Source organism: Drosophila navojoa, chromosome 5 (genome assembly GCF_054131105.1).
Source record: "Drosophila navojoa isolate 15081-1374.11 chromosome 5, UAZ_NAV_1.0, whole genome shotgun sequence".
NCBI classification, from domain to species: Eukaryota; Metazoa; Arthropoda; class Insecta; order Diptera; family Drosophilidae; genus Drosophila; species Drosophila navojoa.
Genome location: NC_142893.1, coordinates 787,605 through 807,641, shown reverse-complemented (window position 1 = coordinate 807,641; position 20,037 = coordinate 787,605). Strand labels below are relative to the sequence as shown.

General features: G+C 37.6%; 2 protein-coding genes and 1 long non-coding RNA gene across 6 annotated transcripts; 1 reads left to right on the top strand and 2 right to left on the bottom strand.

Annotated features, from left to right (window-relative positions):
- Positions 1–5,943: 5,943 nt before the first annotated feature.
- wech (tripartite motif containing 71 protein wech) lies at positions 5,944–16,287 on the bottom strand. Of its 3 annotated transcripts, none has more exons than XM_089261374.1 (6): positions 16,047–16,285; positions 15,130–15,466; positions 12,149–12,503; positions 9,975–11,871; positions 9,757–9,909; positions 5,944–9,659 (listed from the first exon to the last, which is right to left on the bottom strand). In XM_089261374.1, the coding sequence occupies exons 3-6, from the start codon at positions 12,412–12,414 to the stop codon at positions 9,489–9,491; spliced, it is 2,487 nt and encodes an 828-aa protein (XP_089117500.1). In that variant the 5' UTR covers positions 12,415–12,503; positions 15,130–15,466; positions 16,047–16,285; the 3' UTR covers positions 5,944–9,488. The 3 variants fall into 3 exon arrangements, with proteins under 3 accessions (XP_089117500.1, XP_089117501.1, XP_017959593.1); XM_089261375.1 differs by having other exon boundaries at positions 15,130–15,449; XM_018104104.3 differs by lacking the exon at positions 15,130–15,466 and having other exon boundaries at positions 16,047–16,287.
- A 176-nt stretch (positions 16,288–16,463) lies between these two features.
- On the top strand, positions 16,464–17,821 carry LOC149090933 (uncharacterized). Its single transcript, XR_016196964.1, has 2 exons — positions 16,464–16,927; positions 17,423–17,821. It is a non-coding gene; the product is annotated as an uncharacterized LOC149090933 (long non-coding RNA).
- On the bottom strand, positions 17,096–19,926 carry Coop (Corepressor of Pangolin). 2 transcript variants are annotated; one of them, XM_018104130.2, is made up of 3 exons: positions 19,405–19,926; positions 18,769–19,270; positions 17,096–18,186 (listed from the first exon to the last, which is right to left on the bottom strand). In XM_018104130.2, the coding sequence occupies exons 2-3, from the start codon at positions 18,992–18,994 to the stop codon at positions 17,384–17,386; spliced, it is 1,029 nt and encodes a 342-aa protein (XP_017959619.1). In that variant the 5' UTR covers positions 18,995–19,270; positions 19,405–19,926; the 3' UTR covers positions 17,096–17,383. The 2 variants fall into 2 exon arrangements, with proteins under 2 accessions (XP_017959619.1, XP_017959622.1); XM_018104133.2 differs by having other exon boundaries at positions 18,769–19,056.
- Positions 19,927–20,037: the final 111 nt, after the last annotated feature.

The window sequence follows — 20,037 nt, the reverse complement described above, 5'->3', positions numbered from 1 at the left end:
GCTTTTCCACTCATCCCCAGTGAGACATTGTGGGTCGTCGACACTAGATCAGCGATTCAACTCGTCTCGATTCGTTTCGATTCAATCCGATTCGAGCCGATTCAATAATACTTAATTACCAGTTTGCAGCTCAGTCAAATGTTGTTTTCGCTTTCATCTGAGCTGCTTACAGGCCATATATCTTCACACATACATATAATTATACACTTATCCAGTTTTTATTCACTGATAATTGAAACGCATAATTAAAGCAAATTAGCTTCATTTGCAATTCAACTTGAGCTGTTCAACTGCATTCGCACTTAGAACGATTGTGACTCTGGGACAAGGCGCTCGGCGCGGGCTCAAGGCCAATGGCAAGAGACATTAGAGAGAATATTAAGCTTATGATATATGCACTTTTTAGAGTTATTTAATATACATTTTTATAGATTTCAATCATCTTAGCTTTGAGCTTATAGCTGTTGAAATTTAACGTTTGAAAAAGAGTTTATTGCAAAGACTGAAGGGCTATTAGCACCTATTAGTATAGTACATATATCTATCAAATATAATGGCCCTCTCTACGTGAGAGTATAAGATCCAAGTCTTAGTAGTAGAAGTAGTAAATCCTATACTAGTAGAAGCTTATGTATGTAAGATCACATAGCAGACTAAAAGAGTATAACTGTATAAGACTAGAAAGTTATAAATGTTTAATGAACAGTAGTATTAGCATGAGCACTTAAACGTATTGAGGAGTATAAGAGTTCAACTGTATAAGTGTTTCAATACATCGCAGAACAGAGACTATGAATATACGAGTAAAATAATAGTCTTATACTCTTGATAGGCGTATGAGAGTAAACGAGTATAGAGATATAAGTATAAGAGCGGTGCAGTACGAGTATGACATATAAGGGTTAAAGACATCACGAGCATAAGATCATAGACGTCAAGTGTATAAGACCCGATTGACTTATGATAGTGCAACAGTGTAGCAGTATTAAATCATTGGATGACAAAAGCTTCAGATTATAACACACGATGCTTTGGTTTTAAAATCAATACAATATCTATAACTCGATAATGAACTTTAGTTTTATTGAGCATATCTCTCACATCCACAAATGTCTTATACTTCCACTCATGCACTTCACGTCATTGATAATCATAGAATATTTCGAGCTTAGACACACACCGCAGAGCACTTTGATGTTTGTTTGACATATAAGGAACAAACAGTATTTCAATATAAAAATAAGAATTTCAAAATAATTGTTCAACTCTTTCGCTTCATTCTAAACATTTCACCCAAAGAACATCAGCGGCAACTCTTACAGTAATCTGGCACTCGAGTTGTTGTTATGTTTATTTTGATTTGCGTATACGGGTATATGTTTTATTTATAGACCCTTTATGAAACACTTATCGCATCGCGTCGCGTTGCGTCGCACCGGCTAATGTGGCCAATCGCCAATTGTGCACTGAGCTCGGAGCTCGGAGCTCGGAGCTGCGAGCGGCTGGCTCCAAGCACATCGCCTGCTATTCAGTATTTCGCGCTGTCCGCTGGATTACGGGTTTTGCTTTAATTGCGAGCAGAAATTCGCCTCCGCTTCATCGATTTCGTATGCACAACTTGTCGCCTCTTGTCCAGCTCTGACGAAATTTCGAATTACGAATCTTTTGGCTAATTCGAGCTGAAACTGAAACTGAAGCTCAAGACTCAAAACTGTCTATCAAAATGTACCTGGACTGCCAGCGATATGAATACGATGTATGCGATATAATATACGATATATACGCACTTTACTCCTATCAGTATTGAATTACAGTTTTAGTACAGCTTCAGTCGCTCCAACGTTCAAAACACGTCTGAGCCTTCCATTTAGCTGGAGAGGCGGAGCTGTCGCTTTGGCTTTTGGTCACCTTTCAATCATTTTAGGTATACCCAGGGTATATTGACTTTCCGCAGAGGTATGCAAGACCTGTGTCTAATCTGATTCGATTTATTATTCATTTGCATTCATCCATCTATTTGTCTATACGTCCATCTATCCCTCCATATGTCTATTTGCCTATTTGTGTCCCTCTCTATTTATTCGTCCACCATATTATGTCCAGTTCCATCCCTCTCTTACTTTTTACTTCCTGCCTCACACTAGGCTATTAGAACTGTGTGGATTAGAATACTACAAAACCTATAAATTTGTAATTCTACATATAGATTCCCTTTGTACTCTATGATGTATACGTCTACTATTCGCATTCAATACCTCCATCCACTCCATAATATAAATAAATATTGATTTTCACATTTGTTTGCTTTCGCATAGCTCGACAACTATGAGGCTAAAGTTACCCAATTGTATATATCATTTCTCGTAGGTAATATATTACTAGACATATGTCTTATAGGGTATCTCTAAGTCAATCCCAATGAGACTTTTCACTTTTACTTGTTTATTTCTTAGAGCACTCGATTGGTCAAACAACATTGTTTCGCGGCATTATTTCACTCCATTTACTATAATTGGTATACCAGCTGATTTTGAAACCAAAAACTTGATTTTTGGAAAATATTCAAGAAATGCTTACATACATACATCTATATATATAATATATTCTTCAAACAAAACAAACTCAAATGTGCTTGATTGATGAACCGTCTCGCGCGCTTTTGTTGTTTCCGTTTTAACAAACTTTGCGCATTATGAATTTTTTATGATTAGAAAAAAATCAGTAAAAACTATTCAAAGTTCAGATACCCTATTATATTATTCTCTCTCCTCTTTGCTTCAGCTACTGAAAACAAGTTTTAAACAAAGTCTGAATAGCCTGGGAGTAAAATATGTGGGAAAATATTTTCATTTCTAAACAGTTTCAAACCCTTAAATGTCACTAATGAAGTCCTAGGCCCCCCCAGACGATATATGGATATACATCAAGCTTCCCTGGAATATCTACTATTATAGGGTATCTATTATGTCACATACACCCGCCCATTAGCAAAGGTTGCTGCTAATTGAGCTCTGTTCCTCCTCCTCCTCCTCCTCTTCCTACTCCACCGCCTCCTATTCATTCCTCCTCAGTAGAAAACGAGTCAAAGATCGAGATTCTGTTTACTGTTGAGCCACAGCTGAGCTGAGCGGGACAACTGGTTATAGAAAAACATTTGAATTCATTTAGTTTTCTTTTTGCTTTTTATTTGTTATTTTCTTACCTGAAGCAGCATCAACCCTGACCATGAAAATCTTGACGTCCAACTGCGAGGCGTCTGAAGTAGTTTATCTACATCAAATCACACTATAATGATTTTATTATATCTCTGTCAAGTGTTGACCGGACTTTGTTTACGACTGTAAATTGAATAATATATACAGATATATATATATGTACATGTATGTTTATGTATATATAGAGTCATTTCAACTATGTTCAGTTGGCCTAAGAGTCACGCGATGCCAATTGCATCAATGTGCGAGAGTAAAAAAAAAAAAACAAAAAAACAAATAAACCTGACCAAATGGAGGCAACAAAATGCTCTTATAAATGGAATACCTAAGGCCTTATACCCTATTTAAAAATATTTATGTAGCTATTTGCACACATCTCTCTCTGGTTGACTTTACTGCAACTGTTAAGACTAAGATTTAGGTACTATTAGAGTATAAATGTATAAAAGTCTATACAAGTATTTGAGTATAAGGTATTATATATGTATAATTTAGGAGTATACGAGTGCTGGAATATAGAAGTTTGCGACTCTTATATCCCTTAGCAGTCACACTCCAATTCCCAAACTCTTCTTATACTCTAAAGTCTTTCTGTTTAGGAGTGTGAGACTCAAGATCTCGGGAGTATGAGTGTATAGATAAGAAAATTTCCTTCAGTTAACCAGCAATTGATATTCTCTATAATCCCTTCCCAATTGCTGAAACCCTCACACTAGATTAAATTTCGTAGCATACACTGAGGCGCATCAAAAAATAGATTCCATGTTGCATTATCATATCTATATTATCTATCTAAACTATCTATCTATTATGATATCTATATTATTATATACTATTAGGTATTAAATCTAAATAAGGCTTTATAAATATAAATGCTATCATAAAAAACACATATTTCTTTTTTTATTATTTTTATTAGTGTATAATTTATTATTTAAATATGTTATAAAATTTGTTTATCGTATAAAATATACTCTTATTCTTGTTCCGCACCTATATATATGTATATATACAACATATATATGTATATATATACATATATATACATGAATATATAGAAAAATTACAATTGTAGTATTTTTTTTTGTTTTGTTTTTGTTTTGTTTTTTGTTTTTTGTTGCTTTTCACACATTATTACACAATTACAATTACAATTTTTTAACTGCAACTCGTTATTTGTTACTTGACTTATGCATGTATGTATGTATGTATGAATGTATGCATATATATATATATATGTAATATGTATATGTATGTTATGTAATACTCTTTTCTGTATCTAATACATCGTGCTGCTATGTAGAACTGATGAATATATATACATAATATATATATATTTATGTATATGTATGTATGTCTATATAATATGTTTGTGTGTGAGTGTGTATGTAGCAAGGAAATCATATCGAGAGAGGAGAATTTTCTTTTCTTATTTTGGTTTTTCCATTTGGTAAATTTCATTCATTTTTTATTTATATTTAAATATATGTATGTAGAGTATTTGTAATTCGTTATGTATGTAGTTTTTAGTTTATACATATTTATATGATGTACATATGCTGTATGTAAGTGATGTAGCAAGCATTTGCAGACAGTTCGACTATTTAAATACACTATGTATATTTATACATATATGTATGTATGTATGTATGCATGCACATACACACATACATACATACATATATGCAGCTAGTTGTAACTCTATATGTAGCATTCATTATATCTACGATTTATTTATTTTTATTTTTTTTGCGAAACCAGTAGCTGGCTATATATATATATATAATATATATAATTATGATTTTTTGTTAATTTTCTTTTAATTGTTTTTTTTTTTTTTAAGTTTTTCCTTAATTTTTTTTTTCTTGTTTTTTAAATCATGCTTAAAAATTAAATTTGTACTCGTTTTGTACTCAATTGCTCCATAATTATTACAATATGTAAAGATGTATAGATGTATGTATGTATGCATGAATGTATGTATAGATGTATACATGTGTAGTGGATGTGTGTGTGTATGTAGTCATGAATTGATGAGTAATGTATTCAGAATGTACGCCTACATCGATGTTTCGATAGTGTTCTAATGTTTAGCTGATGCTGATGTATTTATGAACGATAGAGGCTCTCTATAGAGATGAATGCATCGATGTAATGAATGTCTGTCTATTGATGATGTGATGTATGTATGATGTATGTATGATTTATGATGTATGTATGTATGTCTATGTATGTGTGGATGCATTAACAAACAAAAATAGAAAAGGGAAATATGCTAGCTTTCATCTATGTTTCACGTAGTTGGGTTTCTGTAATCTCTTCAGTTTAAGTCCGAATTCATCCTCAATATACATGTATAAAAAATTTATTCAAAATTGTATTTTGATATAAGAATTCCAAATTGATGTTTTTCTTTTACAAATAGGTTAGATCTGCACATTTAGAGCTATTGGATCTGGCCTTAAGTTCAGTTTAGTTTTACGCTTACATCTAAATACTATATATGTATATGTATATATCTATGTATGTATGTGTGTTTGTATGAGTGTATGTGTGTGTGTGTATATAGTACATATTGTATGTTTGACAAAAAATCTGTGAATACCTGATTTAAGTTTTTGGATTCGTTCTTTCATTTTGCTTTTGTAGTTCGTTAAATGAGCGTATGGGAAATATCGGTTCTATATAATATATATATGTATATATGTATATGCAGTGAAAATATTTGTTTTTGGTATGTAAATGTTTTTTAATTAACTATTTTTAAATGTTTGCTTGATGCTACGTTGATTTTCTCTTAGATAACTTTTTGTTTTTTCTTTTGTTTTGTTTTGTTTTTTGATTCTTAAGCCTTTGGCAAATTGTTCAGTATTCAGTTTTACTTTATGTTATTAATCATATATATGTATATATATAAATGCTTTTTATTTTGAATTATGGCATTCGGTAGTACTTGCGAAACTTCTTCAAAAGTTTCTTTCTTTGTTTGTCTCTTTGCTTTTTTTTACACAATTTCAGAACTGTGGCTTTTAGAAAACGTCGCTCATTTGAAATGATTTTAGTATTTGCTTATTTATGTTTTTATTTTTAAGTAAATCTCACACAATCAAGAAATTTGTTTTCTTTGCTTTTAGTAAAATATGGCATTTCTCATATGTCTTATATATGATATATAGATATATATAAATATGTGAGTTTATGTTTCAAAACCAGCACAAATAAAATCACAATTCAAAATTATAAATGAACGGCGCCTTAAGGTGGTGTGCGTGTGCGTGTGGGTGTCTGTGTTTGGGTCTTGAGTTGATGTAAAATAAATGTTGATGGCATTGTTTTTTTTTTTAAATCAGGAATCTTTTTACATACAAATGGTTGTTGTTGTTTTGTTTTTGTTTTAAGACTAAGTACATAAACTTTTCTCTAAGCGATACATATATATTGTATATATATATTTTATTTTTTAGTTTTCATATATTTAAATGTTTACTTTGTTTTGTTTTTTGTTTTTTTTTCGTCAGTTTTGCGCATTTTATGCGAGTTGCTTTAAATGTGGAAGGAGTTTTTTTGTTTTTTGTTTTTCATATTTAAGCACAAAAAACTCGTTTGAAAAACACAAAAAAATGCAAAAATCGAGGCAAAAAATAATGAAATAATTAAGAATAGTTATATATCTATGAAAACATAGTCTAATGCAATGGCAATCAGTTTAATACTCTTTCCATAATTCGGCTACTATATATGTAATATTTTTTTTTTGTATTTGTAATTATGTTTTTATTTTTTTCTTTTTCTTTTTATATATATATGTCGTATAGTGTGATTTCGTAATTAATTATCTTTTGTATTTACCTTCATAATTCATTCGAGGAACATGTCACCTAAAATATGTATTCAATACGCGCATATTGCTCTGTTTCAAACTCCTCTTCGTTCCCATGTTTCTTCTTCTTTTAACTATGTCCTGGCTAGATTTTCGATATTCATTTTTTTTATTTTTAAGTTATTTAGTTTTTAAGTTTCTGCTACTAAATGCTAATGAACACATTCAAGTCAAAAATTATACTAATAATAATAATGACAATAATAATAATAATAATGACAATGATAATTATAATGAGCATAATTATAATGTAAAACATATATTTAGTGATTCGTATGTAGATGTGTGTATCTATGTGTGTATGTGTGTGTATCAGTTAAACTCGGTTTAAGCTAAGCCCATATTTTATTATGCATTTTATATGAAATTTGTTTTATGAATTAGTTGATGGATTTTATGATTGAAATTGGTTAAGAATTTGTTTTTGGAATTTTGAAGGAATTTTATATCAAATATGTTAAACATTTTTACAAATTTTATCGAATTGTGAATTATTTTATAAATATATTTTATTTTATAAATATTTATAAACAACTTTGTGAAAGTTTTCAATTATTTAAAATAAACTTTTCAGTTTTAGACAGTTTTGAATGAATGATTTTATAAATTATTATATGAATTATAAAATTAAACATCAGTTATTTTTATGAATTTTAAATGAATTATATGCATTTTTTTTTAATATTTTCGGATTGTATCATTTCAAAATATATATTTTTTATAAAATATATACTTTTGTTGGAGATATTTCTTTGAAAATTTTCAAAATTTTTAAATGAGTCTATGCATTTTTAAATACATTTGGACAAATTTGAAATGAATCATTTTGTTAACCATTTGTGAGTTATTTGAGGAATTATTTATAAAGGGTTAATGAATTATCTTGGATGTATGACTGTATTTCATGATGCTGAGTTTCCCTACATATACATATGTATATACACACATATATGAATATATAGTATATCGTATATCGCATATATGTATATGTATATATATCATCTTCATGTTAAACTATGTTTTAAGTTACGTTACGTTTATCAAATGTCATTGCAATTATATTTGTTTGTTGTCATAGTTTTAGTTTTAGTTTTAGTTATAGTTTTTGTTTGTTTTTTGGCCTCACCTTAAAAGGTGTTTCAATTGGCTTTACAATTGCCGTTTTTGTTTTTAATCAGTCTTCGTTTAAGAGTTCAACCAAATAAAGTCAGCGGGTTTACAATTATATCTCCTCTATACATATATATAAATATATATGTATATATTTACATATACACATATATATCGCTATCATATTATCGTTATCGATTTTTTATACCTTTTACAAAAGTTTCTTTTTTCATACTTTCTTTCTCACTTTTACTCAGTCTCAATTATAAGAAAATTATTTGTAATATAAACAAATATCTGTAAAATACAGAATATATATATGATATATATTCCGAGACACAATTAAAATCAATTCAAATAGAACTAAACAAAAAGTTTGTTAAAAAAAAAAAAAAACAACTAATTATTGAGTAACTCGTCAGGAAACAAAAAACTATGCATCTATATAGAGAGAACTTAACAAAGGACATATTCGATCATATCTCTCTCTCTCTCTCTCTGTCGCGCGCGCGCTCTGTATTTATTCCTCCTTGTGTCTCTTGCTTTTTAACTAAGTTAGATAGTTAGTTAGATAGATGTTTCAGCAACTCAGCCTAACTAACAGTTAATTATAGTTTTATTCATCTACAACTTTTTGTGTTCTTGACTTGCATATAGAGAGCTAATCTCTCTCTCTTTCTCTTCTCTTTGTGTGGTGTTTTATTCTGCATTTCTGTAATGCTAATCTTTGCATTTGCTAGAACTCTCCCTCTCCTACTTCTTCTTCCATTACTCTTCTCTCTTTCTTTTTCCTTGCTCTTTTTTTCCTTCCGTCTTCTCTTCGTTTTTACTCTCCATCCCTCGCGCTCTGTTTGTTCTAGTTTCTCGCTAGCCTAAAAAAATCTACTTTATGCACATTCTCTCTTTCTAATTTCTTCTTTTGTTGGTATTTTGCTTGAATTTTTTGTTTTGTTTATCTGGTATATTCGCTAAATATATATGTATTTTATTTATATATTGTAAATTACCAAATTTCTTTTAATAACTCTTAAGCTTTATCGAGGTAATCGTTGTAGCACTTAAGCTAAAAAAATTTTTACTAATTTTAATGCCATTTCTTTTGTGTTTCAATATTTTAGTTTTTTGCATGTTTTTTTTTTTTTTTTTTTTTGGATTTGTAAATGGTCTAAAAAACAGAAAAAAAAAACTAACGTCGTCTGTGTCGTTAAAGTCAAGTTTTTTTGTTAGTAATTTTTATAGTTTATCGTTTGAAGAGTTTTGCTTTGTTTTTGATAAACTAGGTTTTAGAATACGTGCACAAACCGCTTGTAAGGGTTAGACCCTTCCTTGGAGTCTGGCGATAGCTCGATGAGAAAGACTATGCGTCCGTCTGGCATTAAAGCCACATCGCAGGTGCGATCCTTTTCATCCAATGTGGGTGGCATTAAGGGATTGATAGAAGGACGCACTTCAATCTAGGTAAAAGAGAAAGAGATTACATTAGTTATATATCCAAAGAGAAGGGGAGACAGAGGGTAGGGAGGGAGAGTATGTATTAGACTCCTGACTTACATCCCACATAAAGTCTAGATTTTGATTGAAGACGAGTATGCGTTGATTCTTGGAATCGGCGACTATAATACGACCCTCGTCGTCGCAGCAAAGACCCGAGGGGCGATTGAACTCATGAAAGCCAGAGCCCTCATGTCCTTTCACAGACAAAATCTAAAGAGAAAGAGAAAAACATATACATATAGTTGAGTTCAGGAAAAGTTCATCTCAGTTCTTACATCATTAATATCCGGATCGATTAGATATAGACAATGATTATCAAAGTCGGACACGATTATGTTGCCCGTGGGCGTGTAACAAACGCCTCGCGGCGAGGCAATGCCCTTCGTCTGCCCGTGATTATCGAACACTATTTGCCGTATGAAGCGTCCCTCGGAATCGAACTGCTGTATGCGATGATTCCTGGAGTCGGTGACCACAATTTGGCGTCTCGAGTTCACAGCCACATCCCATGGATATTGGAACTGTCCATACTCTTTGCCATAGCTGCCGAACTTGAGCAAGAAGACGCCGCTGGCTGTGAAGATTTGCACACGATGATTATCCTTGTCGACGACGATGATGCGATTGTCCACATCGACGCAGATGCCGGCAGGCAAATCGAATTCACCGTTGCCAACACCTTTGCGTCCGAACTTGAACTTGAGCGAGCCATCCGGATTGAAAACCTGAACACGATTGTTGCGTCTGTCCGAGACGAGCACATGCCCCATCTTATCCACACACAGGCCCCACGGACGACTCACTTGGCCGTCCTCATGGCCCTCGGTGGCAAACGAGAGTGAGAGCGCGTTCGAATTGCGCACCTTCACCAGATCCATGCAGCCCGGTATGGCCTGCGTGGTGCGCGGTGCACTGAAGTGCAGACCCGGCGAGCTGCGCAATCCGTTCAATTCCCAGTCCAAAGCGGCGCTGGACATGCCACAGGAGCTGCCCACTCTAGCCGGCTGCATGATCGGCGAGGGTATGCGGAAGCTGTTGTCGCGGAGCAAGGGACGACGCACAGTGGTCGAGGCCACGTTCAGGGCTCCATTGCTGGCCAAGCTGGTCAGGCCAAAGGCCATATCAATGTTGGCCGCAGTTGGAGCCGCAGCTGGTGCGGCGTTTGCCACGATGCCATTGCTGCTCGAGACAATGGGCATGTTCTTGTCGTCCACTAGGATAACGCCGCCCTGTGTGCGTATGTCCTGCAGCAGACTGTAGTCGGGCGGCGCAAAGGCAAACACCTCCTGCTTGGGCTGCAAGTCCTTGTAGATGCCCGCGAATTGCTCCATCTGTCGCTGGCCATTGGTCAGCTTCATGGCCAACTCGATTTGGTCCATGCTACACGCATTTTCGGCCACCTTGCTGAGCATGTCCGATGTCTCCGAAAGACCAGCCAGAGCTGACTTCAGGCCCGCCATCTGGTCATGCAGTATGGCCAGACGACGCTGGCGCAGCTTCTCCACGAAGTCCAAGAGGAATCGCTCGCGATCTTCGATGGCGATGATGAACTGTCGGAATGCTTTGCGGATGTTGTCGCTCAGCTCGCTGCAATTGCGCTCGATGAGGCGTATGAAAGCGAGCGCCTTATCGATGCTGCTCTTGATGCAGCGCGTGCCCACCTGACTGCTCTCGATGGCGCCTTCCAGCTTCTCCTTGGACCCGATCATGAAGTTCTGTATCGAGGCATAGCTGTGCTCCTTGTGCTCGTGCAGCGTGCAAAATTGGCAAACCAACTTGCGACAGTAGTCGCAGACGTAGCGCAGCATCTCATTGTGTATATCACATATGTAGTTGCTGCTCGATGGCGTTTGGACATTCGACGAGCTGCCGCCAGTTGGGGAGGCGCCAATCGGCGTCGGCAGCGAGACGATCGAGTGATTCGAGGACAATGGACTATTGCGATGCTCGCGCAAGCAGTCGTTGCACATGAATTCGTTGCACTCCAAGCAACGGATCGAGGCGCTCACCTCGCACCAGCCACAGCTGATGCTCGAGTTGTTCGACGACTCCGGGGACATTTTCGAGTGACGCGAGGCGCCGCTTCCGATCGGTCCGATTCCAAAATGATCCCCATGTGTGTCCAGGCCGCCCAAGAAGTTATTGATAAAGAAATCCGTGCGAGGCGGCGAACTAAGGATGGAGAAAGATTCGATTAATCGCAAACTTTAGAATTAATAAAGTTCCAATTCACATTCAACTTCCTATTCAAATTCAAGATTCGATAGACAACACTCATTTATCGAACTGCGATAAGAGTCTTTTATTCAAATGAACTAGACAACTTGAACTTTTGAACTAAAGCTTTAACTTTAAGCAGCTTACAGTTAAAATTCTTGAGAGTTGGAATTTGCTTAATGAATTTGAAGAAGTTTAGTGGAACTGGTTCATTTCGCTGTGGTTCACTTACCCATTGGCTGCGCCCACATTGGGCATGAGTCCCACATTGAGATCCCAGGCGGGAAATGATTCCAGTATGCCGGCGAGCAGTCGTTCCGATGAGTTGCTGGCGTTGCTGCTGATGCTGCCGCTGCCGCTACCGCTGCCGCCGTTAACGCCGACGCCGGCATTGGGAGCGCCAGAGCCACTGCCGCCTCCGACGGCGCCGACCGCGCTTGGCGCATTACTGTTGACCATTTGTTGTGGAACCGTATTGTTTGACAAGAGTTCCATCATAAGATTTTGTTCTGTATTGAGATCACGTTACGATAAGTGGCAACAGCGTTGTAGGCGTGGCCCTTGGCAGTCAACGAGACACTCTCAAGCTAAATGGAGACAGACGGAGACGCAGTTGAGTATAACAGTTGCGGATAACAGTTGTCGGTATAACAGTTGTCAATATAACAGTTGTTAGTGTGACAACAGCTTTATTTAATTATTTAATTTATTGATTTGATTTGAGTAGCGTTTGTTTGATTTGCGTTTGGAACGCGCCAAAAATTAGAAAATTAACCGCGAGGCGAAGGCGAAGTTCACAGACGCCGTGTAGGCAGCTAACTAAGTTCAGAATAGGCAATGTCCTGTCATTAAGTAGTCCAAATGAGCAGGACTCAGTTCTACCTCTACCTCTCGCTCTTTCTCTCTCTCTCTCTCTCCCTCACGCATAAGCACCCAATGCGTGAATGCAGCTGCTTGCATGTGTGTGTGCGTCTTAGGTAGCGGGAAATCGTCTTTGGCTTGGGCCATTGTTACTTGATCCCTCAGGAAAATGCAAGCGACCCGCATGAGCAGCTGCACAACAAGCACAGGCTCACTGCTCACGGCTCAGGAAGAGTCTTAAGGCAGCAGGTCAAAAACAAGAAGAAGAAAAATGAAATGGTTTTCCAGTTTATATCCTTGGCGGCATCCTGGAATTTGGCACGCATTTTCCCAATTTATGACACTGATTCCGTTTAAGTATACAAAATGGCGGACATAAGCCTAAACCAGAAGCCCGTAACCAGTGAAAGAAAGTGTTCGAGCTTGAATTCGAATTAATAGAATGTAATACTAAAGCATTTTACATTTTCATCAAATTTTCTAAATTAATTTATATATAGATGCCTAAGGAACCAAATTTTCGAACTTTAATTCGTAATCGAAAATAAATGTAATATCAACATATTACATTTACTTCGAATTCGAAAAACCAGAATGCAATGTAAATGGTACAGTTAAGGTTTTATAAAAGTTCTTCAAACAAGATACCCAATTCCCAAACATTAGTAAACAAGAAATTGCACTTCTCTTGTCAGCTAGTGTAAATGCAACACCCTTCGACTCTGGCTGTACTTGCAGAAGGGTTCTGTGACCCACAAACCATTTCCAAAACAAAACAAATAAAAAGCCAAAAACTACGCACCAAAAACATTTTCTATTTATAGGACTTTCTAGATAAACGCTAAAACCACCCCCAAAAGCCCCCACACCCTAAACACATGATTTCTACCCGATTTCCGTGTTAACTTCGAATCCAGTAAAGAAAAATAAAACAAACTGGTTGTTGTGCTCGTTGCCATCTTCAAGATGGAGCGACAAAACGCCCAAAATACAGACGGACGGGCGGACAACAGACTGACTTTCATCCCCTCTTACAACAACAACAACAATAACAGAAAATTCAGCAACAACAAGAGGAAGAAGCGAAACAACAAGAAAACGCAGCGACAGATGGAGATTACACTGGAAGAAATAATTATGTTAGAACTTGCCTTTGAGAGTTAATTCAATTAAGAAGTTAATACAGTAAAGACTGTCTAGAAAGAAACGAAGAATACAATAAAATTGATACAGTGAATGCTGACTAAAAACAATTGACAAAATGAGGAGTCGAATTTGCTCCAAATATTTATATGATAATGATAATGAACTAATAAGCCAGTGAGCCAGAGCAACAGTGGATGCTGGCCATATATGAGTTAATACAATAGGTAACAAATAATGACAAAGCTTTAGAACTGAAGAGCCAATGAGCTAAATAGAACTAGTTCAATTCACTCAAAATTAAATAGATAATAAAATAAATATAATAATAAACATTTTACATTTAATCGCATTAACAGTATTACACTAGTTGTGGAATATTTGTTCACCAATGAGAGGTCTAGTTTTACCTAGTTATCAATCTATTTCTTAAGAGTCATAGAATAGTCTGGAATCAAAACAAAAAAAAATCTTTTGCGCCGAAACAGCTCCAATTAACTCACCCTCCTTAGCCCACTCTCTTTCTCTCACTCTCTCGCTCTATCTACCTTTCTGCCCTGCTCTTTTTCTCACTCCTTCACTCTCTTCTACTCAGTGGCAGCAATGAAAACTTGTATGTGTGTATATACGTACATATGTATGTATGCAAGGCCTTACAAAATGATGCACTTCTAGATTTTTGGGCCGTGTAGACAAAATACACTGTGCAGAAACTACCCTTGTCACCCTTGGAACATTTCCATCGAAACAGTCGCCGTGTCTCAAAAACGTTGTAGAAAAAAACAACAACAACATGAACCAAGAAGTTAAACTCCTTTTACATTTGTATACACACACACATACATAGAAACTGTATGAATATGAGTGTGTGGACTACGTGCAAGACGCAAAAACGGCAAGGGATGAGGGTTGTATTTATACAAGTTTCTAGGTGGGTAGATATACATGTATGTGTGAGCAATACATACAAATGGCAAAAAAAAGAAAAGAAAATCTTAATGTATCATATTTTCAATTTTGAAGTCAATCAATTAATATTTACGTTGAGAGTATTCAATTTATAAAAAAAAAAACAATACTCTTTGTTTTTATTTCTTCTTTGCTTCCAAAGGAATATTTTACAACGGTTTCCCTGCGCTTTAAGTCCCATCATTGTTTTTGTTTTTCCGTTAACTTTTGTTTTCTTATTTTTGTATTTTCGCTACACACCTTTTTTAGCTGCTTCATGCAAGCCGCTGAAAGTATCGTTGTGTTTTTGTTTTACTGCTGATTTTAAACTTTACCGTTTAGTTTTGTTTTTGTTTTTTACTTATTCTTTTCACACACACACACACACACACATAAATATATGATGTACTTGTACTTATATTTTGCGCAAAAAATTTATTGATTTACGTCTTATGGAGTTTCTTTTTTTTTTTTTTTTTTAATATTTTCTTCATGCGAGATTCTTTGATGGGTATGTAAGACCGTGAGATCTCATGCGTAATACGTTTCGACTCCCGACATTCGTGTATTCCTTTGCCCGACTAAAAGATACATTCGACTAAAAACACAACATAATAATCATGCCTGCCCTTCTACACATACTACATATACATATGCGAGGCTGTATGTGTGCGTATAATTGTGTGTGTGCGTGAGTGTTGCTTCTTCTCTGCTATGTTGTTGTTGTTTGTTGTTGCTGCGCTTGCTCATCATCTATGTAGCTAAACAAAAAATAATATAAGCCCAAATGTATCTCACTGTTTTTCGTCTTTTTTTCTGATTCTGTTGTTTGCGTTCGCGCGTGCTCCAAAAATTTCACTCTTTGGGGTTTCGCCGTGCAGCCGCTATTCTCTCACTGGCGCTCACGTCCACTCTCGCTTACTCACTCTCTCTCTCGCTCTCTGTCTGTCTGCCGCCTATCGTATTGGGTATACTTATGCGTTTGTATGTATGTATGTATTATTTCACATGCACGCGCACATTTTACAATTATGTGCGCGAGAGTGTGTGCGCGTCTGTGTTTTATCTTCTATTTATTTTCACTTATGCGGCGCGCAAAGAAATGCAATGCGCCCTGCCCTGGCTAATCGAAATTAAAACATGCACTTTTTTGGGTAATTTCTAAATTATAAACATACTTTTCTTTATATTTGAACAGCGTTGTGCGTGCTTAAAATATGTATGCGCGCGGTTGTGCGTATGCTTCTGTGCGGTTTCAACAATTTTAATTCATGTTTGCTGCGTTTGTTGTTTTCATTTAGTTTTTCCGTATAATTTTGACCCACTTCTCGGGGGTTTTGCTACGCTGGGGGACCAGGGCTCCTTTTTGTATTTCGCACTCTCGATATATTCAACCTTCACGCACGCATTTAAACATGAAACTGGATGCACGACAACGCTGCTGCTGCCCCTTTGGCTTGTTATTTTTTGTTATGGCACACTACACGAGAGACAGCATATGACACAATCGCATGTATTTTGCTAGCGCAGCTGTTATGTACATATGTATATATATGTTATGTCTTCGCTAACACTACCCTACTGCCTATGATGAGTTGTCAGTATATGTATATTCTAACAGCATTCGTCTATGTGAGCAGCACGTCCAATTGGCTCGTAGCATATTCATATTTATAGCGCATCAAAGCGTCGCCTTGGTCTCGGATTTTTGTGATGACACACAAAGAGAGACTATGTTAAAGAGAGTGAGAGAGCGAACACATTAACGGCGCATGTGGCGGTGGCGCGAAAATATGGCCGGTGGTGGCGCGCATTTGTTGTTGCTGCTGCTGCTGCTTCTTGCGCTTGTGTTGTGTCGTCGCTAGAAACAACACCCTTAAGGAACTTGTTTTCATCTCTCTCTGTGCCTTTTGCACTGACAAAAATTTCGTGCTCGCTGGCCGAGAAAATTCAATCGAAAACGTTGCCCCAACGGCGGCTTCATGGAATTTATTGAGACAGACAGACGGACATACCGGTTCAGGTAAAGGTGCGCAGGTGCGCAGCCCACCCGTTGCAGGTAAGCGGTCCAGGCGTCCTTTACAACACTAATTACACGATGCGTGTAGCACACAGTCACATAATTATGTACAGTGAGGGCTCGCTAAAACGTACAGCTCAAGCTTGTTACCTACGATAAAGACTAAAGTATTTGTAAAGAGTTTATTTTAGTTATATTTAGCTCTGCTTGCGTGTTTACTGTAGTCGTTTATTAGATTGGTCTTCCGGTTTACATTCTATGTAATGGGTGTTTCAGTCGCATAATTTAATACTGTAAGCTAAGCTTAAAATGTTTAAAATAGTGTATTATGCACTTCTATGCGAGGGTAGCTTCAAAATTTCTGAGATATCATCATATATATTCAATATAATATATGAATACACTTATGCATATAAAGTCTACAATATAAATAACTTTATCACTAATACTATTGAACTTCTCAAACTACCCTCGCATAGCGTAAGGCTAACACAATCAGCCAAACTCAAGTTCTTCAATTAAAACATTTTGCAGCTTCTGTCGCACCCGCAGCTTCCGCCGCTCATCCAATCTCTGCAGGAAGGGCATCAGGCTAAGTAGGAACATGCGATCCGCATCGTCCTGGATGTCCTGTCCATTGGGTTCTGTATTGGTCGCAGCATCCATGCTGATATATTTGAAGGGCAAATCCTGTAGTGTTGCTGGCTTTTGCTCCTCCTCGGTCTTGACGATAGTTGGCTTCTCCTTGGATCGCTGCATGTCCTCATCCTCGTCGTCGAGCACTTCGATGGTGAAGACGCTGGGATCGGGTCGCTGTTCCTCCTCGGTCTCTGATGCTGCATCCTCGTCGAAATCATCATCATTGAGCTCCTCGCCCTTGCTGCTCTGCACATCCTCCAGTTTCACACGTTTGCAGTCCCGCTGCTGATGCTGCTCCTCCTCGAAGAAGGAACTGATGTCTGAGAAGCTCGGCTGATGCAACTCCGAATCGTAGCTATCGCTCAGCTCACATATTGGCTCGGTGGCCACAATGGGCTCATCATATTTATTGCGACTACTGTCGTCCATGATGTGATTATTGTTCTCCGTCCAGTGTATGGGCGGATGCTTCTTGGAACTGGAACTGGATCCCCGCGTTCGCGCCTGCCTCATGATATTCTCATGCACGGCATGCTCCATGAAGCGCATATCGTTGTAGAAGCGCCACGATGATGGCGACTCATTCGACAGGTTGTTACGTATGTACACCTTACGGAAATTATCGCGCAGGTGTCCCCACTTCACACGGCATACGTCGGCTGCAGGTGAAAGACGGAGAAGAAGAAGAGAAGGTGAACAAAAGGATAATGCATCGATTGCCATTGGTGCATGGGGCACAGATGTCTGATTGACAACAAAACCGCAAAAGCAATATAGTGCCTATGTACAGTGTGCGCTCGTTAAAATAGAAAACTGCTGTAAGAACTGCAATGCAGTATCGTTTAATAATACGTACAGTGTGTACTCGCTTGATAAAACAGTCGAGAATCGCAAAATTACGTTCATACATATATACAGTGTGTATTTGCTAATGTGGCTACGAAAAAATATAAAATATGTATGTATGTACATACATACATATATACTACATATGCATGTACTTATACCTTAACGAATGCGCACTGTAGAAACAAAAATGTTCACACATACATATGCATACATACGTACTCAAACACACGGAAACCGCATGCCATACACACACATACACAAACACACACACACACAGTAGCACAAGTCCATATGTACGGACTGAACATGTTGCTTATACGCCTTTTACAATCAGAGAGTTAGCTTCGCTTATTACCTGGCCGAAAACGAAAAACGTGGACTGCTAAGCTTACCTGGCAAATTGACGTCCTTTCCGACGTCGAACCAAATGGGCGTAATATCGCTGCGCTTTTGGCCATTCGCGTTGGTGCGCATCCAGAGGATGGGACGGCGAGAGACGGCGGCAATGAGCCGCTTCACTGTTTCGATGGGCAGTTTGGCAGTGTTCGTGAACCCAAAGGCGCCAACGGAGGGTGGCGAAGTGGAAGCCGATGACGCATTGCTGTAAGCCCGCTCCATGGCTGATGCTTGCTTGATCCGTGTGAAGGTCCGACTCGCGCGGCTCAAGCGCTACACCAAGACTAAAAGAGCGCAGCCAAACACACAAAACAGACAACAAAAATGTATAAAGAAAAGAAAAACTACGGGCACGCCACACCGACCACGACAAACGGCGTACGGGCAACGGCGCAGACGACGACGACGACGCAACCAGTTTACGTGCCTTTTGGCTGCGGCGAAGGCGAAGGCGCAACGCAAAGCGAATGATCAACAGATATTGTATGTACAAGCAGTCTAGAGCGAGAGAGTGTGAGCGACAGAGGTTGAGTGAGAGCGAGAGAGAGGCAGAGAGTGAGCCAGCGCGTAGGCAGGGCTCAAAGCAGACAGGCTTTGCTATAAACCGAAAAAGAAGAAGAAGAAGAACTTACCGGCCGACGCGCTGTTGCGACGACGTCTACTATCCGGATGTAAAGCTTCCGCTGGCCGCTTGACGGCTGTTTCTTTGCTGTCTCCTCTTTACGCTTTACGGTTGTTAACTTTGCCTCGGCCGTAACGAATTGCAAATGCGCTGTTGTTGCTGACCAACTGGTCGACTACAGCAATACATGCAATCGTAATCAGCAGCTAGTCTTTGTTGATTCATATGCAAATTATTAGCTTTTAATGCTAGAGTCTCCAACCGTATCCTAGCTAAACTCTTTCCTCCTCTCTCTTTCCCGCCATTACACGAATATGCTGCACGCTGAGGATTGTAGTGTGCGCAGTTGTTGCGCTTTGTTTATTTTTAAACAAAACTGGATTTTTCGCTCACTACGGTCGGTTGGCTGGCTGAACTGGAGCTGTGTGGCATGGAGCGAACCTGAACGTAAAATGTTCACGCTACGCCAGTGAAGTCAACGTAAAAACGAACAGAGGAGCTGATACACACGTAAATGTGCACGCCTCTTCATATGTGTACACACATACATATGTGTGTATATGCAACATATGTATGTGTGAATGTCATGTGTAGCATCGATACCAGTAGAAATACAAGACCCAACAGAAAACTTCGTTTTGCA

What these genes read in the sequence shown, in the direction of transcription:
- Coop (XM_018104130.2), bottom strand. Translation starts at nt 18,994, where the DNA reads ATGGAGCGGGCTTACAGCAATGCGTCATCGGCTTCCACTTCGCCACCC. An exon ending in AAAGGACGTCAATTTGCCAG is followed by an intron (nt 18,187 to 18,768) that starts GTAAGCTTAGCA and finishes TTTCACCTGCAG; the next exon opens with CCGACGTATGCCGTGTGAAG.
- wech (XM_018104104.3), bottom strand. Translation starts at nt 12,414, where the DNA reads ATGATGGAACTCTTGTCAAACAATACGGTTCCACAACAAATGGTCAAC. An exon ending in AATGTGGGCGCAGCCAATGG is followed by an intron (nt 11,872 to 12,148) that starts GTAAGTGAACCA and finishes CTCCATCCTTAG; the next exon opens with TTCGCCGCCTCGCACGGATT. An exon ending in ATCTAGACTTTATGTGGGAT is followed by an intron (nt 9,660 to 9,756) that starts GTAAGTCAGGAG and finishes TCTTTTACCTAG; the next exon opens with ATTGAAGTGCGTCCTTCTAT.